We start from the raw sequence: 25,563 nt of genomic DNA on the forward strand, positions 1-25,563 counted from the left end.
ACAGAACACTGAGGCACAGGCGAAAATGTCCCATTGTCAGAATTTCAAACCCTGGGGAAGATCATTGGGAATCTTGCTTCATATGGAAATGGAAGCCCACATCAGGGCTGCAGTCCCAAGCGGGTGGTGCAGGCAAGTCATCGTCAATCAAGGAATTATGATATCCAATAGAAGTTCCTTGGTGATTGATGACATCATCATCATTTTATCATCTTTTTTGTCACTAACAGGGGCTTTCTGTGCACTTGATAAAGCAAAGAGAGGGAAGTGAGAGCCCGGCTAATCAAGCTGCAAAGGCAGGACATGTGCCCTTGACCTGGCGGGGCTGCCAAGTGCCCGTGCTGCCTCTCCCTGTAGGCATCTCTCAGGGCTGCTGCTGGGGGTGGGAGCAGTTGCAGTCAGAGCTACAAAAGAATCAACTCTGACCTTGTTACCTCCCACCCTCAGGCCTCAGGTCTGCATTTAAAAAAAAAAAAAAAAGGTGGAGGGGGCTGCAGATCCAAGCCTTGGGTAGATGAGGCTTCCCCATTGTAGTGTGTAAAGATAAGACCCCAAGGTTGCAGGCTCACCTGGGCTTCCACCCCAACCTTTCCAGTGAGCTTTCTGCTGGTATCACCAGAAAGAGGAGGAAGAGAGGCTTGGCCAAGAGAAGGGTCAGGTGTCCCAGTGGTGGACTCTGCCAGAGCATGTGGTAAGCCCCAGGCCAAGGTGAGGCAGGAATGCAGCAGCCTTGGGGGACACTGTGGACCCCTGAACTTCAATTCTCCATGAGGAGCAAAGCAGGAACCAGTCACCCTGTCTCTCGGCTTGGGTTCCAGCCATGTCCCACCTGTGCCACAACACACACCCAACAGCAAACACCAGCTTCTCCCCTACCTCGGGGTTCCTAAATCAGCCTTTTGTGGTTTCTTAGACCCCTGTGAATATCTTCCCCCTAAAAACTTCCAGCCAGCATGCCTTGTCCTGTACCCTGTTGCCTGAGTACTCTTTAGGGCTGACTAATGCTGGGTACAGCCCTGTTGTCCAAGTTGTCCATCAGCTTGCCTACCTGGGAAGCTATCCAAGCCAGAACCATGTGCATTTATTTTTATAGAAAAGTCTGTCTAGAAGTGGGGAAAGGCAAGGAAAGAGTAGGGAGAGAGGAACAGACAGGAGAGAGAAGTTAGGAGAAAAGGAGAAGAGAGAGGGGTATGGGAAAAGCAGGGTGCAGCGGGCCTGGGCTTCATGGGGAGTGTACCAAGCTGGGGAAGTTCTGGCCTCATCACTCCATCAAAGCTAAGAGACTCCTCAGATGCTAGCCAGCCCACCGCCCCTGTGGTCTGGGATACTTCCCAGACCCAGAACCCCATTCCTGAGCACATCCCATTTTCCTCCATCGTAGGAGGTCTGGGGAGAAGGGTGCAGGAGACAGTTTCTGCAGGACCCAACTTAAGCTCCACAAGGCTAGTGCAGGACAGGACACAGGAGGAGACTCGGTCCCTCCCTGGGCATCCCCTGCCAACCCTGAGCCTCTGTCAGCAGCAGTTCCCACGCCCATGTCTGGTCATGGAGACCCAAGAATCCCAGAGGGAATTCTAAGTTCAGTTGGAGCAGGACTTGACAAGCGCATGTGCTATCCTCCCTGTAGAGCAGCCCAATTGAAACTAGGCTTGTTGCAGTGGGGTGTCTGATCTGGGCTACACATGCCTTCATCTGGGAGAAGCACTAAGTAAGAATCTGCTCTTACTGAAGGTCACCCAAAACTTGTGCTAGGTCTGACATCACTGGCCATTGTTGTGAGCCTCTGCAGGACTAGCAGATGGGTCAGAAAGAATAGCCAAAGGTTAGGGGGACACACATGCACCTGTCCTATCCCCTTCCCGCACATAGCCACATGGAAATTCTCAGGGAACAGTTGAGGCTTTTTTTTAAAATCCTCTTTTATTTGTTAACAGTTCAGGCTATTTTTTTCCCATGCTGCAAAAGATGCCAATGCCTCGTGAAAAAGTTGTGAAAAAATAACGAGTCTATTTTGGGGTGATCGGCCTCCTCAGAGCTCTCACTCCAGCTCTGTAGGGCTCAAGGGCTGGGGTCCTCTCTCTCTCTCTTTCTCTTTTTCAGATCTGCTGCCTGCCTAGAGGCGAAGCATTTCTGATCTCTGCAGCCCTGGCTGCTGGCTGCCTTTTATTTTATTTTTGCCACACCCTGCTCCTTCCTGTACCTTCTCCGTATACAGCAAAGAAGCAACACCATGTAGCTTCTTTCCACTGCAGGCCAGCCCAATAGTGGCTGAGGGGTGGTGTCCTGAGAAATGCACCTTCCAAGAGGCTTGGAATTGCTCAGCACCCATCACTGTGTATTATACGTGACCTTGACATGCTGTGTAATGTCAAGGCCCTAGTACTGGGCTTTGTAGTTCTTACAGATGCAAGTCAATAAAAGTCCCAGTTCTCAGATGAGCAGAACCACTTTTGAGAATGTTCCATGACTGTCCTGGCCAGCCTAGCCTTCCTGGAGTCCATGGGCAGAGAGTTTGTGTTGCCACAGGCAGTTCAGGCAAAACAGATGGACTTGAAGTCATAAAGAAACAGGTTGTATGCAAGAAGAACTTTTTGAAGGGTGACTGGAGAGAGATTTTAGACGTGAAGACTCTGACCTCCCCCAGAACACCACTGCTTTTATGGTGGAAGTCACAGCAGAGGCACAAGGAAGCAAGCGTTAATGATTACACAGATCCTTAAAGCAGCAAAGAAGTTTCTTAGAACAAGAGCAACGCAGTTTTCATCAGATTAGCTAATGGAAAACTTGCATGCATTCAGCATTCTTGGGATAGCCTTGGCCAGGGGGACTCACTGGGATCCCTCAGAGGGGAGCAGCTGGCACTACCCAGGTACCCTGGTAGAAGGCGGCATGAAGACCCTGCTTGCCAACAAGCTGGCTGGATCAGAATCCTGAAAATGTGCTCTTTTACCGTTACGCTTCCTTAGGCAAGCATGATGTGTTAGGCCAAATTGTTCTCTGACGTCTCACAGGCTCCTTATAGGCCTCCCATGTGGGAGGCCAGACCAGACTCGGTAGCAGCTTCTTCAGGTCCTACTCGGAACAGCTCTGCCAGTCACACAGCCTGGCCGTGGCAGGTGTCTACAATGGGTGGTCTGACCAGGAGCACCCCGATAAGGATGCTCCTCCCTCCCTGGCTCCCAGTCCCTTCTCTCATGACTGCTTCATTTTCTCAGGGGAGCCACAGGTGGGCATGGGAGCGGGGTGGTTTCTGACCCTGCTGATTAGATGGTCAGAAGCTGTTAGTGCCACCAACTCTTCCTGCTGCACATGGCCGTGGCAGAGGAATGAATGGAGCTGGGATGCTTAGTACCCAAGAACACAGAGAATAGGCCTACAATGGGCAGCGGGCACAGGTGGAGGAACAGTCAGAGGGTGTCAGTACTGGAAGGGACATTGAGAAAGGCAGGTTGTCACGACTGTCTTTAAGCATCCAATCACCTTATCCCAACGGGAGATTAAAGAGACGAAGTTCCTTGTGCAGTCACGCAGCCAGGTCCCAGGGTGGCACTGAGAGCGATGGCTGCTCCTCTGGTTTCTTTACACTCTTGGGGACTTTTCTTTGTCATTAGCCTGTCCCTGGAGGAGTGTCACAGAGACAAACATTCCCACTTACTGACACAGTACCACCTGCTGGACTTGCCAAGGGCTCCCTTGATCAACCTCAGTCTCTCCTGAGATTCTAGAATTCTTGGGCCAGAATTGGTCTCAAGACTGTGTCTGATCACATAAGGAAACTGACATGGGCATGACTGTAGAATTAGATTTCCTGTCTATTTTCTACCCTTTGTCTGATCCCCTAAACACTATCATTCTCTGCCAAGGCAGTCATCAGCTGATATATTGCTGAGTTGCAATTTGGGTCAGGAGCTGCTCCAATAAAAAAGAACAACCAGTAATACACAGGTCGTCTGTGCTGGGCATCCACTTTAGGGGGTCAGTGCTAGACTGATCTTGGTGCATTCAAAAGCAAGTCCCAGAAGAGAGAAGCAATTGCCCAACACCAGACAAGCCAAGTCATCCAATGGATGACCAACTGCCCTTTCCCCAATTACCAAGAACAATCAGAATGTGCCTATACCAGTGCCCAGGTATGGCACAAGCCACTCGTCCACACCCCTTGTCCAGCTCGAGTTCTGGGGTGGCCTGCAATTTGATCTCTGTTCATTGGACAGTCTGCATTTGAACTGACCAGCCTTGGGGTGCCTCCCAATGTGCTCACTGCCTTCCTTCCAGCTGGCCCCACTGCCTTGCCCAGTCCCATTCACTTCTGTCCATCTCCAGCAGGAGCGGGGGAACCGCAGAGCCATGGACATCCGCAGGAAAGGCTGGTACAGCCCATGGAAGGCCTCTATGGACAGCATGTGAGTAGCACTAAGTCCTATCACTCTCCATTCCAAACATCTGCACATCCATCAGGCATCTATTGAGCACCTGCTGAGTGCTTGTTGAAGCACCAGACTGTGAGTACCAGACGAGCATGAAAATCGCCCCCTTAAATAAGGCCAGTCTCTTCTCTAGAAGCTTCTCTGCGTGAAGAGGGAGACAGAGTACATACTAATTATAGGTTGCCAAACACGGCCAGGGAACCTGTGCTTGATTCAGTATTCGTGGAAGACTGCCTGGAGGGAGTGATGTTAGTTGAGACTTGCAGGATGACTAAGCCTTAGCCTGGTGAAGGGGTTGGGATGAGTGAGAGTGTTTAGGTTGTGGGAATTGCTTGTGAAAAGGACCCCCAAGAGGTCCCACCTCCTTGTGAGGGCTTGGTACTGCCAGCTCCCAGGACAGGGGGCTTGAAATATGCTAGACTTCTCACATTTGGCTCCCTAACCTGCCAGCGATCTGCATTTGAGATGCATCAGCTTTGGCCCAGGGCTGGTTCTAAACCTGGCTCTCAGTGCAGGGCAAGGATGCCAGCTGCCCCAGGCTACAGGCTGCTGGAAGAGCAGGCAGAGCTCAGGGCGGGGTCCCAGGAGAGCCCACAGGGTTGGAGGGCTGGAGAAGACCAGGGCAGTGCTAGTTAGAGTTCAGAGGCTAAACCGGCCCAGGGAGGGGTGGGTGGCAGGAAAAGGATAGCAAGTGGGACTGGCTGCAGCCTGTACGAAGAACCAGGTCCAGGGTCTCCTCTGACTAGGTATCCTGCTTTCAGACAGGTGTCTGCCCAGCTTCAGCAAAACAGCAGCTGTGTGATTACATACAGCAGGGTGGTTGAGGGGTGGAGGGGCTACATTAATAGGTTTAAGGGGGTTATGTCACTGGAGTGGGGGTGGGGCAGGGGACATTGGAACCCGATGGACCTCTCAGAGGGCAGCAGCTGGCACTGCCCAGACCTTCTGTTGAAAGGCAGTATGAAAAATCCCTGATCACCAACAAAGTGGTTAGATTGACAACCACATTCTGTTCTGCAGTGTAATTGGGCACGGGTGTGTGTGTGTGTGTGTGTGTGTGTGTGTGTGTGTGTGAGAGAGAGAGAGAGAGAGAGAGAGAGAGAGAGAGAGAGAGAGAGAGAGAGAGATTGGGAGACAGAAGAAACAGAGGCAAAGAGGCCAGGAGTTTTCTGGAAAAATGTCCTACCCAGGACCTACCTGAAGCCAGGAGGCCAAATGCTTGCAGCCATTCTGCTGAGAGCAGAGAGCAGGCAGGTAGGCGGCGGGGGCCCACTGACAGTTCTTTGCTTGCCCGTGGGAGGCCCCAGCCATGGTGATGATCCTGTTTTCCAGGGCCGGGCATAGGGAGGAGAGCTGTGCAGAGAGGAAGTTAACCATAACTTCAGCTCCCCAGCGATCAGGAGGCCAGGGGCTTGGGACTGTCTTCACCAGCAGGGGTGAAGAAATGGAGACCCCAGGATGGTCCTGGCTGGGGCTGGCTGGTAGCAGGCCTGGCATCGGGCACACTGTCATGCAGGGCTGCTGAGGGCTGCTGCTTTTGTGCAGAGAATCTTCGAGAGCTCTGATGTGGGGAAAAAGCTGGAAGCCAGAGGGGACTGGCAATCCATTTCTGAACCAACGTGAGGAACTCGGGGGTCCTGTCAGGCTGTCCCCCACAGAGAGATTGTGATGGATGATGGATGGCTAGCTTGGCAGTGAAAAAGAAATGTTCTGGGGAAGATGGGGAGGATTGGTTTTGGGGAGATGGGATAAACTCCCATTGGCTGAGGTCCCAGGACACTTAAAAAGCTCAGGAAAATGAAATTACAGGTAATTTATTTTTGTGCAAAAAAATGAAACTCATGCATGGCTTTAATAATGTGCAATATCTATGAAGTTTTTGAAGATGGCTGGTACAATGGAAGGAGGGAGCCAATGAAGTTCTTTATTTAAAAAGTGCTATTTATTTATTTATTTATTTATTTATTTGAAAGGCAGAGCTCCAGAGACAGAGGGAAAGAGAGACCTTTCATGGCCAGAGCTGAGCCAGGCTGAAGCCAGGAGCCCTGCACCCCACCTGTCTCCCCAACCTGACTGGCAAGGATGCCATCACCTGGGCCATCATCTGCTGCCTTCCCGGGGAGCTGGACAGAAAGTAGCGCAGCTGTGGCTGGACTGGCACTTGTATGGGATGTCAATGTCCCAGGCAGTGGCTTGCCTCCCTGTATCCCAACTCTGGCCCCTTCTCAGTGGGGTTCTGATTGGAACTGTCCAAGAGGAGGGGTGGCTGGTCATGACTCAGGTTTGAAGTTGGACAAATGGTCTGTGTACAGAAGCCACGGCTGAGAACCAAGGGTCATCTTGCTGGCAAGGCATCTGGCTCCACCTGAAACACTTTCCTGAGTGCCAGCAAGTGTGCCAACTTGTTTGGACCACTGTACTGGCTCCAACCTCAGCCTCAGCACCACGCCTTGACACTTCTGTGATCTGCCTGGACGGTGATCCCAGGCAGAGGTGACATTTCCCCAAAGTGGGGAACAGGTATCAGCTATGCAATTATGGTAGCGCCTGCCCCCTCCCAGTGGCTTTAGTTGGAGGATGACAATTGTTGCCCTGCTCGTGCTGCAGCTCTCAGGTGCTCACACTGAAGTGGCAAAGGTGCTCTGATCCGCCATGGGAGCCACGCAGGAATGTCATTTTGTGCTTTCCTTTGGGACAGTGACTGCACAGAGGAGGGGGTAAGGCTCTTTAATGCTAACACGTTGTGGGGTGGACACATCTTGCCACGGTTTCGTTTCTTTCCTATACATTTATGCTAAGTACTTTCTGACTTATGGGAAGGTGAGTTCCTAACCAAAGTATGGAATTCCTAGCACCCTCTGTCAATGTTCCCAGTCCCTGCAAGCTCTGGGTGGATTCAGGAGTTACGGGGGGAGCACTGTTCAACCATCAGACACTCAGCAAACACGCCTGGACCCCAACGCCTGGACGGGCAACATGCAGTCACATTGATCGATGAGAGGCCGGATATGTCTCCCCACTTGGCTTTTCCGAGGGCCGTGAATTTCCTCGGTCCTAAATGCTTTCACACAAATGAACAGTAAACTGTATTTGTGTTCTGAGCACGACCTGGAGGGCGCGTGGAAAGAGCTTGGGTGGGAGGCATGCCAGTTTGGCTGTGACTGACAAGAGGGGTTGAGCTGCCCGCCCATCAAGCTCGACAGGCTGCTGCGTCCACAGAGCCTCCCCTTTATAACAAATGGGTCAGTTGAGACAGGGGCCTTAAGTATTGACGCCGAGGCTAAGGTCCCATTGGCCTTTCCCTCAGAGGACAAAACTGGGGTGACCCCCAGAAGGCACTAGGGTTAGAGAGGAGTGGGGAGACAGGTGAGGCGGTGTCCGACAGTCAGAGGCTCTGGCTGTGGCCACCGGGTCGTCTGGTGCCAGCAAGACCCTTGGAAGTGGACCGGGACCCCTCAGAATACACCACTGTTCTCTACCTGTTAGCAGGGGGCCGACGGCAACGGTGGAGGCCTGGGTTCCAGAAGGACATGGTGGGAAGGCCTTGCTCGTTCCCACCTAGCTCGCATCCCTTTTGGGGAGCATTGGGTTGCCCCCTCAACCCTCCACGGGAGCCCAGTGAGCGGCCACGCCTCGTCGTCCGGCTAGACGCAACCCGACGCCTCAGCCGCGCCGAGTCCTGTCAGCTCCGGTAGCTGAACCAAGACGCGGGAGTGGCAGCAGCGTCGCCGCGGGGCGGGGCCTCGGTGGGACCAATCCCCAGCTTCCCCCGCCTCTTTCCCCGCCCCCTGCCTCCTGTCCACCAACCGAGCACCGCGGTGGGCGGGTCTCCGTCACGGACGCCGTTCCCGGGTGCTTTTTTTTTTTTTTAATCCTCTTTGCTTTTTTTCTTGTGAATGAAAAAAGGAGGTCGCGAGCGGTCCCCGGGAGTTGCGGCGCTAGGGCGTCTCGATGGGCGGTGGCCTTGGGTTCCGGGGCTTCTTGTGAGTGGGAGTGCCGAGCAGCCCGGCTCCCCGGCCGCCTCCATGACATTGGGCGCCCTGGGAGGGCCGAGATGCTGATCCGGAAGAGGCCGTGGCTGCGGTGCCGCGCGCGCGGCCGCTCGCCGCCCGCTGTCCGGCCCGGGCCGCACGGCCTCCGGAGTTCCTGATCGAGCGGCGGCGGCCAGCTGTCTGCCCCCAGCACCCGCTCCCCGCAGCTCCGCTCCGGTGTCATCTCCCTGCTTTGGCACCCCTCGCCCCGTTCCCGGGCATCATCCCACTACCATGAGCGTGCTCCGCGGACAGAGATGTGTTCCTCACGCTAGCAGTCGTCCCGTCCCGTGGAGAGCTGTGAGTGGACGCCCCGGTCGCCCTGCAGACGCCCTCTTGGCTGCCCTGTGCTCCGGCCCGGGGCAGGACGCAGGGTTGGGGAGGAAGGGGATGACTCGGTGGCCTAGACGAGGCGCGCCCCTCCCCCTTGCTGTCTTTGTATCTTTTTCCTTCTGTGTGTGTGTGTGTGCAGTTCGCCTCGTGTCCGGGGTGGGGTAGGGTATGGGATGGGGAGGTCCCAAGGGGTGAAGTGCTTCAGGGTTTTTATGTGTTTGTTTTAAAGCCATGGAATTTGGGGTGTTTGGCTGGCAGCTCGGGAGATGTTTCTTTGAGTTCAACTCCACTGCATTGTGGGCAGGCAGCTGTGTTCGGTGCTGGGGGTGGATAAGGGGCGTCCTTAGGTTGTGGGCTGCCACCTCCTTCCCCTAACCCCTCGCCACGCCCTGCTCCTCCAGTTCCCCGGGTTGGAGAAGGCTCCTTCGGGTGTTGAGGCTTACATTTTTGGTAATAGGGACCGTTCAGGATCTCGTTAGGGCCTTGTTTGTCCATTGGATCCTCACAGGGATTCCTCTTTCCGCCTAAACTCACCCACCCACCCACCGTGCTGCTACGAAGCCAGCGCCCATAAGCCCATGTGTGCATGGCGGAAAGGGGGTCTCCCTGAATTCCAGTGCCATTGCAGTTCTCTTCCCATCCATCTTCCATGATTTTTTCCCCCTCATGTATAGGATTTTCCTCTCTGTTCACGTTTTGGTGATATGCAGGATGTGGGATATCGGTTGCTAGGAGACCAGCCAGGCTCCCAGGGAGATTCTGTGGTTTCCTTGACAACCAGACTAGGGCGGCCTCAGATGAAGCAGCCTCCCACCGTCTGTGGGAGGGAAAAGGGGGCCTTTTCAGAGTGGGCTTTCCAAGAATGTGTGGAGGGGTGTGGATGTGGGTGGGAACCTGTGAGGGTTGTCCCTGATCTGAGTACAACCCTGGGCTTTGGACGGGACTGGCCAGGGACAGGGAGTACGGCTGGGCTGGGTGTGGTGGGACAGACAACCACACACATGTGACGACTTTGGCATTGTTGCAGAAGAGAAGTCCAGCTGGGGGGTTGTGATGCCCAGGGAGGGGCAGCAGGGAAGCCATGGGGCTGTGCAGGCATGGAGGGAATGGGGAGGAGGCACCCGTGGGGAAAAGTCTAGAGTCATGGAAGGAGAATGTGCCAGAGGGAAGGGCATGGGGTGGGCCCGTGCAATTGGGTTGCCCATGGAGGGGCTGTATCATTGTGCACCAGCAATGACCCGGGGCAGGTGGCACTCTAAGTTCATGATTGTATTACTATGGGCATGCCTTCCATTGGGCAAGATCCCTGTTACAGAAGGGCATGATTCAACTAAGGCTTCTGCTTGGCTTCATTGGGCCAGTCTGTTATCTCAAAGAGATATCATTACACATATAGATATGCAATCCAGCATTATATAATGCGACATTACATAAGAAGACAAATTCCTTCCTTTCAGCCCAGGCCCTCTTGGCACAGATCTGCCCAAGACCTGGGAAGATTTTTTTTATTTGGCAGACATCATACCCATTTTCCAGAGAGGGAGACTGATGCCCAAGAAAGTGAAGCGTTTTGCCCTTTCCCAAATGGGACAATGAGGTTTGCCAGCCAGGCAATTGGGACCAGAGACAGTGAGCGAGGATTATTAAAAACGGGCAAAGGAGAAATGGTAGGGGTTGGAGGGGAGCTGATGGGGAGCGGGGCGGAGATCTAGCAGGTCTGCTGTGGGCTGCTCTACTGCTTGCTAGCTGTCCGTCCCCTGCTTCATCCTAGAGGTGACCCAACATAAGGCACACATGAAGTGTTTCTGGCTTGGAGTAGCCAGACTTGAACCAGCACTGCCTTGCTGCTGCCCTGGCACCGTCCCCACTCTCCAGAGGCTCCCTGGAACTCATGCCCTCCTCCAGGGCCTCTTTGCTCCCCGCCAGAGCGGAAACCTGAGAAAGAAGTTCTGTGGGCCGGAACCTTTCTCTCGCAGCTTGTACCGCTTGTGGAGTTTGGGACCTGTTTTGGGACTCCATGCACAGTGGAAGGTGCAGCCTAGGTGACAGATCCTGGCACCGACACAGCCCTCAGCTACTTGACTTGTGTTCAGAAAGTGTCAAGGCCCTGGGTTGGGCAGTATGGAGAAGCCTTGTTGTGGAAGAGCCCAGATCCCAGCTGACTGCAGGCATCAGCTAGAGGAGGCTGTCTCATTGGAGAGACCTTCCCGCACACTCTCTGCCTGGAGATGTGCGTCTAGCCGCGCAGATCCCAGGTGCCAGCATGACTTGGATCCTCAGGCCAGCTCTGCATTCCTGCATGCTGGCATCCAGCTCCAGCCTGGCAGGAGGGAGCCACTGGCTCTCTGGTTGCTGGGAGCCTGGGCGTGTTCCAGGACTCCTCTGGGCCCCCAGCCTTCCTGGGCCTGGGAAGGCCGACTCCAGGTTGTCTGGCCCCCAGAAGTGTCTGCGTACTCAAAGGGGAGCAGGGCAAGGGGCAAGTCTTTGGGGAGAACCGAGCTTCTCCTCTTACCTCTCCAGGAGGGTGGCTGCCAACTGGGAGGCTGCCAGTGAAATCCCCCTCAGGCCCAGGGCCTCCTGGCAGCAGCTTTGGAAACATGGTCATGACATTTCGACTAGAGCAAGGCCTTCTGGTTACTCCCACGAGCCAGTAGTCTCTGTGGGTGGGCACACCTCTTCCTCTGAGCCTCAGGAAACTGAGGCAAACACTTCACCCAAGCACCCCAACCTCTGCTCTCTACAGCAACCGCATTCCCCTGGTGGCCCAGTTAGCCAGCCCCTGGGGTTTTCCAGCTGAGACAAGGCGCAGGACTAGCTACACCTCCTTTTCTTTTGCTGGGAGCACAACCTCCTGGGGCTAGATAACAGGAAGGACCACAGGCCAGGGGGTGTGCGGTCACAAGTTAACCCCTGCATGGCCTCAAAGCTGAGCAGGACAGGCAAGCAGTGGGAGACCCAGTGGAGAGGGTGGGATGCCCATCGGCTAGTCGTGTATACCCTGAAGTCTCCTCTTGCCCCTACAGGCTGGCAAGAAAAACTCTGGCATACACCTAAATAAAAGAGGCTGTGGTTGGGTTGAAGGGAAGCCCACCACCAGGGAGGATGTGCAGGCCAAGCCCATTAAATTTTAAAGGGGCCCATCCTCAGGCATGCCGGGAAAGGGTGGGACCTGGCCCTAGCTCTGCCTCTCTCAGCTGTTTTGTTGTTCTGCTGCCCCAGCCTTGCCAGGCAAGGAGAGAGCAGCTATTGAGTGGTTTCCCAGGCAGTCTCCTGCCTCTGGGGGCTGCTGGTGCAGCACAGGCCCTGGGTGGAACCCTCAATAAGCATCTTCTACCCAGGAACTCAGCTGGAGGCTGCTGGCCATAGGGCAGACTGACACATACGCTCCCTCCTCTCCTGTCTGAATGGACCCTGCCTCCTGCAGAGCTGCTGCCCCAGAAGTTGCCTAGTCCCCCTCCTGGAGCTCCAGTGCCTGGCATTGTGCTGGAGCTGCCCACCTAAGAGCCACAGGCTCTGTCTCTACCCTGGACCCTCCAAGGGGCTTGCCAGCCAAGCCATCCCAACTGCTTCTCTCCTCCTCGCCAGGTCCCAATTAATGGATTCTGACATGGATTATGAAAGGCCAAACGTAGAGACCATCAAGTGCGTGGTGGTGGGGGACAACGCCGTGGGCAAGACCAGGCTCATCTGTGCCCGGGCCTGCAATGCCACCCTCACCCAGTACCAGCTGCTTGCCACCCACGTGCCCACCGTTTGGGCCATCGACCAGTATCGCGTGTGCCAGGAGGTAAGGCTGCAGGCCCCTTTCAGATGGTTCCCAGAGCCCACTCCTGGGGCAGGCATCTTTGACCGCCTGTGTGTTCAGTGGCCTAAGCCAACACCAGGGACCCCAGCTTTGGCTGGAATTGTGCATCCCCAGGAAGTGAGGAACCTGGGGTTGGGTACTGAGAGGAGGGAATAAGCTGGCAGGAAACAGCGAAGAGCTGAAGCTGTCAGACACACATACCATTAAGAGAGAGTGGAGACCTTGCAGGATCCCTCCCGCCCCAGCCTGCCCTCTTCTGTTTCCGGTGAGTGTGGAAGCAGCCCTTGGCACTTCCTGACTGCTGTGGTTTCACATGCGTGAAAATGTTGTGCAAAGCCCACAGTAGGAGACCCCAGCCCTGCCCCGGCAGTTCCCCACCATTTCTGCCTTCCTGGAACCCTCAGGAGCAAGCTGGCATCCACCAAGAGCTGACATGTAGGGTATGGGGTACGGGGTATGGAATAGGGGTGTCCCCGGAATGGCAGCCCTTACTTCCTGTACCCCTCCCTCAGGTGCTGGAACGCTCCCGAGACGTGGTAGACGATGTCAGTGTCTCCCTGCGTCTCTGGGACACCTTTGGAGACCACCACAAAGACCGCCGCTTTGCCTATGGGAGGTATGGCAGGCTCTGGCGGCTGGTATGGAGCTCTGTGTGTGTGTGTGTGTGTGTGTCGGAGGTGGGACTAAGGAACTGAGCAAGCCCATGAAATGTCAGCTGGGAAGCAGAGTGGGGACAGTGGAGGACACTGCAGCCCCTCGTGGGAGACCAGCAGCTGGCCTGGGCGGTGGAAGGGGCAGGGCGTGTGGAGTCTGCAGGCATGGTCAGACTCCCAGCTCTGCTGTCTCTGAGCCCTGAGACGGTGAGCAATGGACATTTTTAGCTCATGAGATAGCCAGGATCTCTGAAATGCCATGTAACAGCACAGAGCCTGTGACTTGGTGCTGTGTAGATGCTAGGCAGGTCCACGGGCCGGGTGTGGGGCTGCGGGGTCAGAGTAGGGAGGTTCCCCTTTCCCCTCCACCCTACTCCCCACTTCTGAGGGCAGGTGGCTTCCTGCAGGGTCCTTCTGCCCATGACTAAGTTCTTTCCTCTCACCCCTGCCAGATCCGACGTGGTGGTTCTCTGCTTCTCCATTGCCAACCCCAATTCCCTCCACCATGTCAAGACCATGTGGTACCCAGAGATCAAGCACTTTTGCCCTCGAGCACCTGTCGTCCTGGTCGGGTGCCAGCTGGACCTGCGTTATGCCGACCTGGAGGCTGTCAACAGAGCTCGGCGGCCTTTGGCCAGGTAGGGTCCTGGATACCTGGGCGGGGGGCGCGGCAGGGGAGGAGGCTGTGCGAGAGAAGCAGATCACCACGACTCCTGCTCAGCCCTGAGGGAGATCCTTGGAGCCTTCCATCTGTGCCTGCAAGCTCACGCTGGGAGCCAAGCAGCTTGTTCATTCATGCCTTCCTTCACTCATTCACATGTCTGTCACACTTCTCCTGTGCGGGGAGTACTGTGTTAAGCACTGTGACGAAAGACAGGAGTAGGTGCCAACTGTGCCAAGAGCTTTCACAGTTGTTTTTTAAAGAGGAAGTCTTTTGTTTTGTTTTGTTTTATTTATTTGCAAGACAGAGTTAGAGAGAGGGACAGACAGAGAGATCTTCATGTGCTGGTGTGAACCCCAGAGCGCTGGTCTGCAGCTAGGAGCCCGGAGCTTATTCCAGGTGTGGTGGAGGGGCCCCAGTCCTTGGGCTAGAATTCTGATGCTTCCCCAGGCCCATTACCAGGGAGCTGGATCAGAGGCAGAGCAGCCAGGATTTGAACCAGTGCCCAGGTTGGACGCCAGCACCACAGGTACAGGCTTAACCTACTACACCATGGTGGCAGTCCCAGGTCTTACAGTTTTTTTGGAGATAAGTTAAGTACATTCACAGCCTTCCCTACCTGTGGGCTCTATATCTGTCAACTCCAGCAGTGCTGATCTGGGGAGAAAAAAAATTGCATCTGTGCCAAACAGGTGCAAATTTTTTTTGTGTGTGTGGTTCTTCCCTAAAAAGCACAATGTAAGAGCTACTCACATAGCACTTATATTGTATTAGATATTTGAGACAACCTAGAGATGATTAGAGTATACAACACATAGGTCGTACACAAATACCGCAATATCATTTCCTTTAAGACAGTGCCCTGGGTTATGGTATTTGTGTGAGTCCTGGACCCATTCCCCTTGTGGATATTGAGGGACCACCACACACAAGCATGTTCCACTTCAGCACGGAGCATTGCTCATTTTAAGTGCCAGAGGACAGGGAAGTCCCTGGGGCCTGGCCTCAGACGGGGAAGGCTTCCTAGAAGAAGGGATTGGTGGCGGGTCTGGGAGGCTCAACATAAGACAAAGAGCAGGGCGGGAGGCAGGCCAAGGATCATGTCCTCAGGAAGAGGGTAAGTTCTGCACATTCCATCCCTCTTCCTGTACTTTCCAGGCCCATCAAGCCCAATGAGATCCTCCCTCCAGAGAAGGGGCGGGAGGTGGCCAAGGAGCTGGGCATCCCCTACTATGAGACCAGTGTGGTGGCCCAGTTTGGCATCAAGGACGTCTTTGACAATGCCATCCGGGCCGCTCTCATCTCACGCCGCCACCTGCAGTTTTGGAAGTCCCACCTGCGCAATGTGCAGCGGCCCCTGCTGCAGGCGCCCTTCCTGCCCCCCAAGCCGCCACCCCCAATCATTGTGGTGCCCGACCCTCCCACCGGCAGTGACGAGTGCCCCGCCCACCTCCTCGAGGACCCGCTCTGCGCGGACGTCATCCTGGTGCTGCAGGAGCGCGTGCGCATCTTTGCCCACAAGATCTACCTCTCCACTTCCTCCTCCAAGTTCTACGACCTGTTCCTCATGGACCTGAGCGAGGGGGAACTGGGGGGCTCCTCGGGGCCAGGTGGCCCCTGCCCAGATGACCCCCGGGGCCACCCTGAACCACAGCCCCACCATCACCACCACCAACACCAACAACACCACCATCACCACCACCACCACGGGCGGGACTTCCTGCTCCGTGCAGCCAGCTTTGATGTGTGTGAGAGTGTGGATGAGGCTGGGGGCTCGGGCCCTGCTGGCCTGCGGGCCTCCACCAGTGATGGAATCTTAAGGGGCAACGGGACAGGGTACCTGCCGGGCAGGGGTCGTGTGCTCTCCTCCTGGAGCCGAGCCTTTGTAAGCATTCAGGAGGAGATGGCCGAGGATCCCCTGACCTACAAGTCGCGGCTGATGGTGGTGGTAAAGATGGACAACTCCATCCAGCCGGGGCCCTTCCGGGCCGTGCTCAAGTACCTGTACACCGGGGAGCTGGGTGAGAACGAACGGGACCTCTTGCACATTGCCCACATCGCTGAGCTCTTGGAGGTCTTCGACCTGCGCATGATGGTGGCCAACATCCTCAACAATGAGGCCTTCATGAACCAGGAGATCACCAAGGCCTTCCACGTCCGCCGCACCAACCGGGTTAAGGAGTGCTTGGCCAAAGGCACCTTCTCAGGTAGGCCCTGTGCTCGGAAGCAGTTCTGGATGGACCCCATTAGCATTCTGGCTGAGCCTTGGCCCCTGATGTTCCGGAGGTGTGGCTGTCTGCTGTGCTCCTGTGGGGGGACCTCCATGTCTTGTGGCTTTAGGAGGAAGGTGGCTTCTGGGCATGGCAGCTTTACTGGAGAGGGCTGCTGAGCCCATGTTGTCCCTCCGTGTCCTCCTTATGTGCTGTCCCCTCCTCTCAAACAGACGTGACCTTCATCCTGGACGATGGCACCATCAGCGCACACAAGCCCCTGCTGATTTCCAGCTGTGACTGGATGGCTGCCATGTTTGGGGGGCCGTTCGTGGAGAGTTCCACCAGAGAGGTGAGGCTGGGGAAGGCCGTGGGAGGGAAGGGTAGATGGAAGTCTACACCCCTTGTGCCCAAACCACCTGCCATTTCCTGGAGTTTTGTTTTGTTTTATTTTGTTTTTTTCCCAGCACTGTGCCAACTGCAGAGTGATGGCCCCAGAAGCTTATGCAATGGTTCTGGTAGCCAAGGGGATTTTACACTTAAACCAGGAGAGGACCCCAGTGAACTCCCCATGTGACATTCAAGCCCAGCCTGGCACTCCTTAAAGTTACCTGACAGAAAGGGAAGTAAAGTGACCTGTACAGTGTTGGCCTAAGTAGAAAGCAGAGCTGAACACTTGAACTTGGACTTCTCATCCCTTGGCTGTTGACATTATACACTGTGTCTTTCTACCTCCCTGGTACACACTGAAATGACAAGGGTGTTTTTAAAGCAAATAAAGGTGTTTTTTTAAAAAAAAAAAAGAAAAAAAAAAAGAAATGACAAGGGGAGAAAAAAAGACCTCAGTGTGCCCCATTGTTGAATCCATCAGTTTTAAAATGTAGTTTTTTTTTACTCCTGTACAGTGAGATCAACAGATAAGGAGGTGACTGCCACATGAAAGATAGCTGGCTATAGGCTCCAAGAGCAGGGGGACCCCCAGAAAGCCCCAGAGTTGCTCAGAAGGCAGAGGGCTTCCATGGGCAGGAACAGGTGAGACAGGATACTCAGGCTTAGGACTGGTTAATCTGGGTGATTCTGACCTGCCGTGGGGTTCAGGGGCTGACCCTGGTACCAGAGTGCCCACGACGGGTGGACGGTGTCCTGGGGTATGAGTCTGATGGAGGAGGTTGGGGGCAGGGTGTGGGCTCTGCACTAGTCGGCATATACATCAAAGGTGTCCCTGCCAAGAGTGTCCTTTCCTAGCTCTGTGAGTTGGCCAGCAAGAGCTGCAGGGCCAGCAAGCCCTTAAGGTGTTAAAGCATCCAAATAGACAAAACAGAGCTGGGCATTTGGTGCAGTGGGATAGATGCTGCCTGGGAGGCTCTGTTCCCAATTCCGTCTTCCTGCTTCTGGTGCATACCTTGGGAGGCAGCAGTGCATGGCTCCAAGTTCTTGGGTCCCCAGTCACCCATGTGGGAGATGTGAGTTGAGTTCCTGGGTCCCAGCTTTTCCTTGGCTTGGCCCTGGCAGGTATAGGCATTTGGAGGAGTACACAAGTAGATGGCAGATCTGTCTGTGTCTATCTTTCTTTCTGCATGGCAGAGCTCAATAAAACTGCTTCTCTACAGGGTAGAAAGACACGCTTCATAGAATTGCCCCTCCATCTACTCAGTGCCCCTCCAGCTCCCCTGTTCCCTCTGCCACTCTCTTGGGGGCTCTCCCATTCTCCAGGCCCATGAGCATGGCCTGGGCCTGTGGCCCTTGTCTTCTCTGAGCTGCTGGACCACCTGCCTGTTGTCACACAGCCTGCAGGGAGCAGCTGCATGAGGCTCTAGGTGTGTACTTGCACAGTCTTGCGCACTGGCCTGTAGCTGTGTTCCAGTGCAGGCACTGCCAAGCATCCCACTTAGCCCCGCTCCCTAGTTAAGTGCTCACCAGAGGCCCCGCGCGAGCCCTACCGCAGCCCCACGCCTTGCTGTGACTCAGCTGTGTGCATCCCAAGATTTCTGGGCAGAAGTCCTAACAGGAGGCTGAGCACAAGGGTGGCCAGTTGAGTTCTCCCAAGCAGCAGTGGGATTGGGGTCTGCATAGCATAAGCCTGGGAACTGGAGAGCCCCTGGGGCCCCTGCTGGTCCCCAGCACTGCTCAGTACTCTCCCATGCCAGCTTTGAAGCTCCAGCCAGCTCCTGGCATGGCCCTGAGAGACATGCCCCTGATGAGAAAGCAGTTTTTGTTGCAGCGCTGCTCTGAGAGATCCCAGAGGCCCAGGGCAGCTGCGTCGAGCAGCCACAGAGAAGCCAGCTGGTGCTCACTCTGCCTGCTCCCTTCCCACTTTTCCTGTGCCACCACCGCCCTGTGTCGGGGCAGAAGCACTATAGGGCTGGGTGACAAAGCTGCTTCAAGTGTCCCTCCAGGCCAGAAGGACTTCATCAGAAGTATGCTGGCAAAAATCCTGGTCCCTTTGTTTTTTAAAGAAGTCATATTTTAATGTAACATTCAAGTCTTTTGGGAGTAAGACTGATTTACTTATTTGAAAGGCAAGGTTACAGAGAGAGGAGGAGAGAGTGATTTTCCATCTGCTGGTTCACTCTCCAGACAGCCACCAAGGCTGCACCTGGGCCAGGTCAAAGGCAGGAACTTGAAACTCCATCCGGGTTTCGTGTGTGCACAGCAGGGAGCACTTGGGCCATCCTTGTTGCTTTCCCAGGCACACCAGCAGGGAACTGGATTAGAAGCAGAGAAGCTGGGACTTGAACCGGTGCTCCTATGGGATGCTGGCATCATAGGCAGTGTTAAGCAATCTCTTTCCTCCAGGTCCCTTGAAAAGCTCTTAAAGAATCCCATCCCCCACAGTGCTGTCTGCCAAAGTGGGGCTCAGGGCTGCTGGTCCAGGCCTTTGGACACACGCAGCACAGGGAAGGGTGCTCAGCTGCTTGGGCTGAGTTCCCATCTCCCTGAGCTGTGCCTCCTGCGTGCCCGCCCAGGTGGTATTCCCCTACACAAGCAAGAGCTGCATGCGGGCGGTGCTGGAATACCTCTACACTGGCATGTTCACATCCACCCCTGACCTGGACGACATGAAGCTCATCATCCTGGCCAACCGCCTCTGCCTGCCACACTTGGTTGCCCTCACAGGTAACTGGCCAGCGTGCTGCCCGCGGGCCCCGTCCTGGGCGCCAGGTGGGGGAGGCCCCAGGGAGGCATCAATCCCGTGTTCATCTCTCACCTGTCTCCTCACAGGGGAGGAAGCTTACGTAACTTGACATCTGCCGATGGGAACGGGGCTTTGCCTTAGGACACAGATGAGAGGGCGTGTGAGAGAGAGAGACAGAGATGTCTGAGGGGTCATCTTTAGAACAGAGCAGGAGAATGGCTGGACCCCGGGCTGTATAAACTTTGGCTCTTGCCAAGGCCACCACAAGTGAGACTTGAAATTCATTACATCTGTAGGTGGCTAGTTTTCCAGTTGATAATGTTGTGTGGTCCCTTGTGTGATGCTACAACTATCCAGATGTACCTTGGCAAAAGAGAAAAAGGCAGGTTCCCCGGCCTTCCCTTGGAGCCACACTCCTGGGTGTATTTACATGCTGGACATCATGTTCTCAGCCTGGTTTCACTCGAGCAAGCTGAAGTCCCAAAGACTGGATCCCAGTCCACACCTGTACCCCGTGCTGCTGCTGCTGGTGGTAGTGGTAGCAATTCTCCCTTTTCTCTTCTCCACTCTTCCTCCTCCTCCTCTTTTTCTCTACTTCCTCTCCCTTTCACTGCTTCTCTTCCTTCTTCCAGAAACAGATAGAACATTGGCCAGCCCTACACCTCATTCCCTGAAATGATGACAGGGACCGGAGCTCACATTGTAGAATGGATCTAGTCCTTGAGCCAGGCTGGGGCAGCAAGGGCACCAAGCGGCAGGTAGTCTGGGAGTCTGGGACCAGTGTGCCCAGTGGACTGGCTGGCTTCTGTGAACGCTGGCATTGGCATCTATGTCAGTGTTGGTTTGGGAGTTGGTGCCAGTACTGGTGATGGTTCAGAAGACATGGGGCAGAGGGCAGAGCCTCAGCTACTGAGCAAGCACCCCGTGCTGGGGGTGGTGGGCCCTGGGCACGTGATCAACACTGGGGCCAGGTGTGGGGGGATTCGGCAACCTGCTGATGAGAAATGGATGGTGAGGTAGGAGTAGAAATCAATGATCCGTCCAGGTGACGCTGCCCACCAAACACCATGTGGCCTGTCCAGTGCACACAACCTCAGATTCCCTTAAGCAAACAAACAAAAAACGGAAGTTTTCCAAGAAATGACCCAAAGAGCAACGAAAGCATAAAGTTGTTTCTCTAAGTCCCATTTTATCCTGGCCAGATAGATGATGGGCAACAACCATCGGCTGAGCACGCCAGGTGATTTTCACAGGTGGCTCATCATAAAATGGTGAACTTCTTCATTCCACCGACGGGTGCACAGAGAACAGCGGGGAGTAACATTGCTCCCCACTGGTCAATACACAGCAGAAAGCTCAGCCACAAGCCTGTGTATCCAACCTGTTAAGGACCAGTGAAGTCTACTTCCTACCAAGTCATCAGTATAAACTGAAACACTGTTGATTACTACACAGAGCACCGAGCACCTAACACACACACTCAAAGTCCTGACCTTCTGTTCCTGTTGGGTTTCCTGGGACTCAGCTCTTAGTGGACTGCGTTTCTATGGTGTAGTTCACCCCAGGCCTCTTATCCACCCAGTTCCCTACACGCTGGTATTTGGATCTAAAGGCGAGGTCAGGTGCACATTCAGTTTCTCTGGGGGAAAACTACTGCATGAGGCGTTTTTCATCTTCATCCAGATGTGTGGGCTGTGTGCTTTTGTGCCTCTTCTTGCTGTGCTGTTAGCAGCTGCTGAGGACACGTTGACTTAAAATATTGAAAATTCTATGATTCCCAATCCAATCCTTCCTGTTCCATTAGCCTGTTGGAAAACTTGTAAAGCGGGAAGAATGCCCCTTGAGCTACTGTTTAGGTCACCGAGTAGTACAGTTCACATCACAAAGGCAGGCTTTGGGGTCTTTTACTCAGTGGTCTTCCAGGTAAATTGGTTTCCTCTTAGCCTTTGAGGATGACTAACCTGTGTTTTAAGAATTGTTAGTTAGGACTCTTCAAAGTAAGCCTACTCTGTGGGTTCCCACTAATTTCAGCGGTCTCCACCACCCCCCTTCCAGTGCTGTCCTTGTCCCAGTAGGAGCCTCTTCCAGATGGTTCCCGAGTCTTTGGGCTTCCCTGCTGGGCAGACTGCTGAGCTGACTGGGTTTCTGTTGGGTATTTCATGTCCCAGACTTGGAATTGGCCCTTCATTTCCCTAAGGGGTCCTGGTTTCTTATGGCTGGGAATGGAAGCTGTGCTTCCATGCAGTGGGAACTCTCGGTGCTCGGGAGAGGGGAGGGTGCTCTTCTGGGTCATTTCCATGGACAGGGTTGGGAAATATGAAAAATGTCTACTAGGGAGAAAAAAAACCCCAAAGGCACGCATTGCAGCATCCGGGTTAGATCCCACCTCACGCCCTCTCCTGTCCGTAGCAGTGACTTTGTTGGGAGCCTATGCATATTAGATCGCCTGGCTGGACACTGTGTGTGTGCATCTCAATGTTTGGTTCCAGCAAAATATGCTTCCCTATTCCTGCCACTTCCACGAACTGTTTGAAGCAACCTTGTCTGTAGTTTCAGAAATCCTCTCAGGGGATTCTGACATCCACCCTCCTACCCCACTCCACCCCCGCTAACGCCCCACCCAGAACATCTTGCTCTGAGCTGCTGATGGGAGCAGCCTGCAGTTACTCTGCCGCCTGGTTGTAACCTGCTCCTGGCCCTGCAGTGCTCCCTGCTGGGCACACGAGGCATTGCAGGTGCAGCATTGCAGTCCAAGGCTGACGGCTTGGCTGTGTGTGTCACAGAGCAGTACACAGTGACCGGGCTGATGGAAGCCACCCAGATGATGGTGGACATCGATGGCGACGTCCTGGTGTTCCTGGAGCTGGCTCAGGTACCGTGGCAGGGGAGGAGTCGGCCGCACCCTCCACTTGAGGCCATGTCTGCAGACACCGGTGGTGGGGCAGGCCTGAAAGGGATGCTGTTTGTCAGATGGGTTCTCTGGGCACATCTCACTCTCTGTGCCAGGAAGCAGCTACAGCACTCCTTGCCCCCAGGAGACAGCTGTTCATGGAGGCCTCAGGCCACCACAGGGCAGGGGTTGGTGGGGTGGGTGTGGGAGGAACCCCAGTCTCCTATGTGCCCAACGTCATGTGCAAGGCGGTACACTGAAATTAACTACCCACCCCCTTAATCCCAAGCACGCGGGCCATCCCTCCCATCCTGGCCCTCATGGTGCAGGGGAAGAAGTTGCAATGAGGCAGACTCAAGACCTGTGGATGTGCACGGGTGTTGGCCTGTTGTCAGTGCCTTATGGCAGGCTGCTCTGGCCCCTGACGAGGAGCTGGAGGGGGCCGCGTGGGGCAAGGACTGAGGCAGGTGCTCCAAGTGACCATTACAATCCCAGGGGCCCCGTGTCTGGCCAGATGCCCCAGCCCAGGGCCTCAAGACCACCCACTCTTCCATTTTGCCCCCAGTTCCACTGTGCCCACCAGCTGGCCGACTGGTGCCTGCACCACATCTGTACCAACTACAACAACGTGTGCCGCAAGTTCCCCCGCGACATGAAGGCCATGTCCCCAGGTGAGCCCCAGATGCTGCCAGGGGGGTTGGGCCTGGGGTCTCACTTGACCTTGGGACCAGGGACTGCCTTCCCTGGGCACGTCCAGTCAAGCAGAAGAGCGCTGACGTGAGGAGCAAGGGGAACTGGCAATGCCTCTCTGGGTTTCTGCTTCCTCACAAATGCGGGCAGTGATTGGGCTAGTTAATACCTCCCACATGCTTTTGGACGGGACACGATGGGAAGGAAATACACCAGGCCCTAGACACATCCTGAGAAGTATCTGAAAGAAATTTTTCAAAGATGTATTTATGGGGCCAGTGTTGTGGTGTAGCAGGTAAAACAGCTCCCTGCAGCACCAGCATCGCTTCTGGGTGCCGGTTTGTGTCCTGGTTGCTCTATCTCCAAGCCAGCTCCCTGATAATTTGCCACGGAGAAGCAGTGGAAAATGGCCCAAGGGTTTGGATGGAAGATCTCTCCCTGTCTTTTTTTTTTTTTTTTTAATTACTTATTTATTTGGAAGAGACAATTAGAGAGAGGAAGGGGAAGGGGGAGAGAGAGATCTGTGCACTGGTTTACTCCCCAGATGGCTGCAACACCTGGGGCTTGGCCAGGCTGAAGCCAGGACCTGGGAGTCCATCTGGATTGTCCATCTGGATCGCCCCTGTAGGTGGCAAGGACCCAAGCACTTCAGCCATCTTCTCTTGCCTCCCCGAGCACGTAGGCAGGGAGCCGGAATGGAAGTAGAGCAGCCGGGCCTTGGATCGGCACTCATCCGGGATACTGGGGTCCCAGGCTGTGGCTTAACCCATCAAACTCAACACTGCCCCTGGAACTTTTTTTTAATTCTGCTTACGACACACTAAGTTGACGTCACAAGCTAGGAACAGGTACAGTCTGCACTTATCCCTCCCTGACCGAGACACACTCCAAGCTCTCCTGCAGCTCTGTCTCTCCTTAACTGGCATCTCTGGCCCTAGATGCCCTGACAGGAGCTGCTTGGGCTCCCCATGAGGCATTCCTGGTCTCCCCTGGGGCTGCTACCCAGTGCTCCCTGGATTGTTTGCTCTGCTGTGCAGTCCTGCCCAGACGGGTTGTCACCCAGCCCTGTCCTCTTGTCTTAGAACTCCCTTCGTTTGGTACAGTCTAGCACATCAGTGCCCTGATTCCCACCTCACCACGGCTGTCCAGGCCCCCAAGGATAAGGCCAGGTAATCCAACCGTGGGGCCTGCCACAGCCCTACCTACCTGGTTGCCCTCGGAATCCTGGGCCTGGCCAGAGACTTCCTTCATCCCGACCTGTGCCCTGTCCCTGCACACGGCTTTGCTTCCCGGTTCTTTGCCTGTTCCCAGCCTGTAACACACACAGTGAGCTGCTGCAGAGGGGACTGAAGACAGGGACGAGTGGCCAGCAGTGCTCCATCCCTGGAGCAGGTGCCTGTCCGGGGGGCGTTCCCTCCATGGCCCATGCGCCTCCTGCTCCCTCTGCCTAGCTTCTAACCCAGCCCTGCTGCATTCTGTTCCAGAAAACCAGGAATACTTCGAGAAGCACCGGTGGCCTCCTGTGTGGTATCTCAAAGAGGAGGACCACTACCAGCGTGCCCGGAAGGAGCGGGAGAAGGAGGACTACCTGCACCTGAGGAGGCAGCCCAAGCGGCGCTGGCTCTTCTGGAACAGCCCCTCTTCACCACCCTCTTCTGCCGCTGCCTCCTCGTCGCCCTCCTCCTCCTCGGCCGTGGTCTGAGAAGCCACTGCCTTCTCCTGACCCCTCCGCTGCTGCTGCCCCCATCTGCCCTCTGCTCTTCTGCACCGCTCCTTCCACCTGACAGCAACAAGGGGCCCCCGATAACCAGGACCCTGAGGGCAGAGCTGTCAGCAGCCGCAGCAGCCGACACAGAGGAGCTGGACCCTGCTGATAGATGGATGGACTGCATTTGGGGGACTGCCCATAGAGCTTGCCAGCTCCCAGGGAAGACAGGAGACAACTGCTGGCGGGCGGGGAGCAGGGACCGAGCTGCCAGGCTCTGTCGACTTTCCGAATGGGTCCAAGAGCCGGGAGGTGTGTCTTTGATCTGAGTTCTGGCCACACACACAGCGCCCGTCTCAGGCAGTGGCGAGGGGCCTGCTCTACTGGTGGTCTTTTTCGCCAATGGACTACAGGGCTGCCGAGTAGTTTGCAAAGGGCCTTGCCATCTGCAGCCAACTCGTGTCCTCGCTGGAGAAGTCAGGGTAGAAACTCAGTCTCCCAAGAGCTCAGCTCAAAGCTTCTGTCTCCTGGGGCTGGGCGTTCGGATCCTGCCCGCCTCCCTTCCGGCTGCAGACCGCGCAACTCTCAGCCTGCAAGCGCAGCACCAGTGTAACTGGAAACTTCTCCCTCGCTTCTGGAGGAAGCCTCAGACTGGGAGCCGGCACCAAAAGCAACAGCAGGGATAGGAAAAGCAGCAGCAGGGGCTGGGGTCTGCCCAGCAGTCCCGTGTTCCTCGGGGCCCTCCCTCTGCCTCTGGGTGGCGCTGCTTTTTATGGGGTGGGTGAAATTAGCAAAAAAACAAAACCAGACCAAACAACAACCAAATCACCATCAACAAGAGCACTCTCTTCTTCCCCCTCCCCCCAAGAATGGAAACCAGAAGAGCCTGTAGAGCATGCATTTTTCATAAAGCCAAATGAAGGCCCCATGGTGAAGAGCCCAGAGCCTTCGGCTGAGGGTGGGCACCCGGTCGGCCAGCTCTCAGAACCCCACGGCTTCCTGGCTCCTGCCTTGCTGATGGC

General features: G+C 55.2%; 1 protein-coding gene across 3 annotated transcripts; it reads left to right on the forward strand.

The window, feature by feature from the left end:
• Positions 1-4,326: 4,326 nt before the first annotated feature.
• On the forward strand, positions 4,327-25,197 carry RHOBTB2 (Rho related BTB domain containing 2). Of its 3 annotated transcripts, none has more exons than XM_058657484.1 (10): positions 4,327-4,403; positions 12,377-12,578; positions 13,109-13,212; positions 13,702-13,887; positions 15,069-16,117; positions 16,354-16,472; positions 19,087-19,237; positions 22,040-22,128; positions 22,712-22,817; positions 24,321-25,197. In XM_058657484.1, the coding sequence occupies exons 1-10, from the start codon at positions 4,348-4,350 to the stop codon at positions 24,536-24,538; spliced, it is 2,280 nt and encodes a 759-aa protein (XP_058513467.1). In that variant the 5' UTR covers positions 4,327-4,347; the 3' UTR covers positions 24,539-25,197. The 3 variants fall into 3 exon arrangements, with proteins under 3 accessions (XP_058513467.1, XP_058513468.1, XP_004591421.1); XM_004591364.4 differs by lacking the exon at positions 4,327-4,403 and adding an exon at positions 8,301-8,758; XM_058657485.1 differs by lacking the exons at positions 22,712-22,817; positions 24,321-25,197 and having other exon boundaries at positions 21,961-22,092.
• The last annotated feature ends 366 nt before the right edge of the window (positions 25,198-25,563 follow it).

Source organism: Ochotona princeps, chromosome 32 (assembly GCF_030435755.1).
Source record: "Ochotona princeps isolate mOchPri1 chromosome 32, mOchPri1.hap1, whole genome shotgun sequence".
Lineage (NCBI taxonomy): Eukaryota > Metazoa > Chordata > Mammalia > Lagomorpha > Ochotonidae > Ochotona > Ochotona princeps.

Excerpts from the sequence above, each read along its gene's own strand:
- RHOBTB2 (XM_058657484.1), top strand. The coding sequence starts at position 4,348 with ATGGACATCCGCAGGAAAGGCTGGTACAGCCCATGGAAGGCCTCTATG. Across the intron at positions 13,213-13,701 it reads CGCCGCTTTGCCTATGGGAG|ATCCGACGTGGTGGTTCTCT; the intron begins GTATGGCAGGCT and ends CACCCCTGCCAG. Across the intron at positions 22,129-22,711 it reads TGTTCCTGGAGCTGGCTCAG|TTCCACTGTGCCCACCAGCT; the intron begins GTACCGTGGCAG and ends TTTTGCCCCCAG.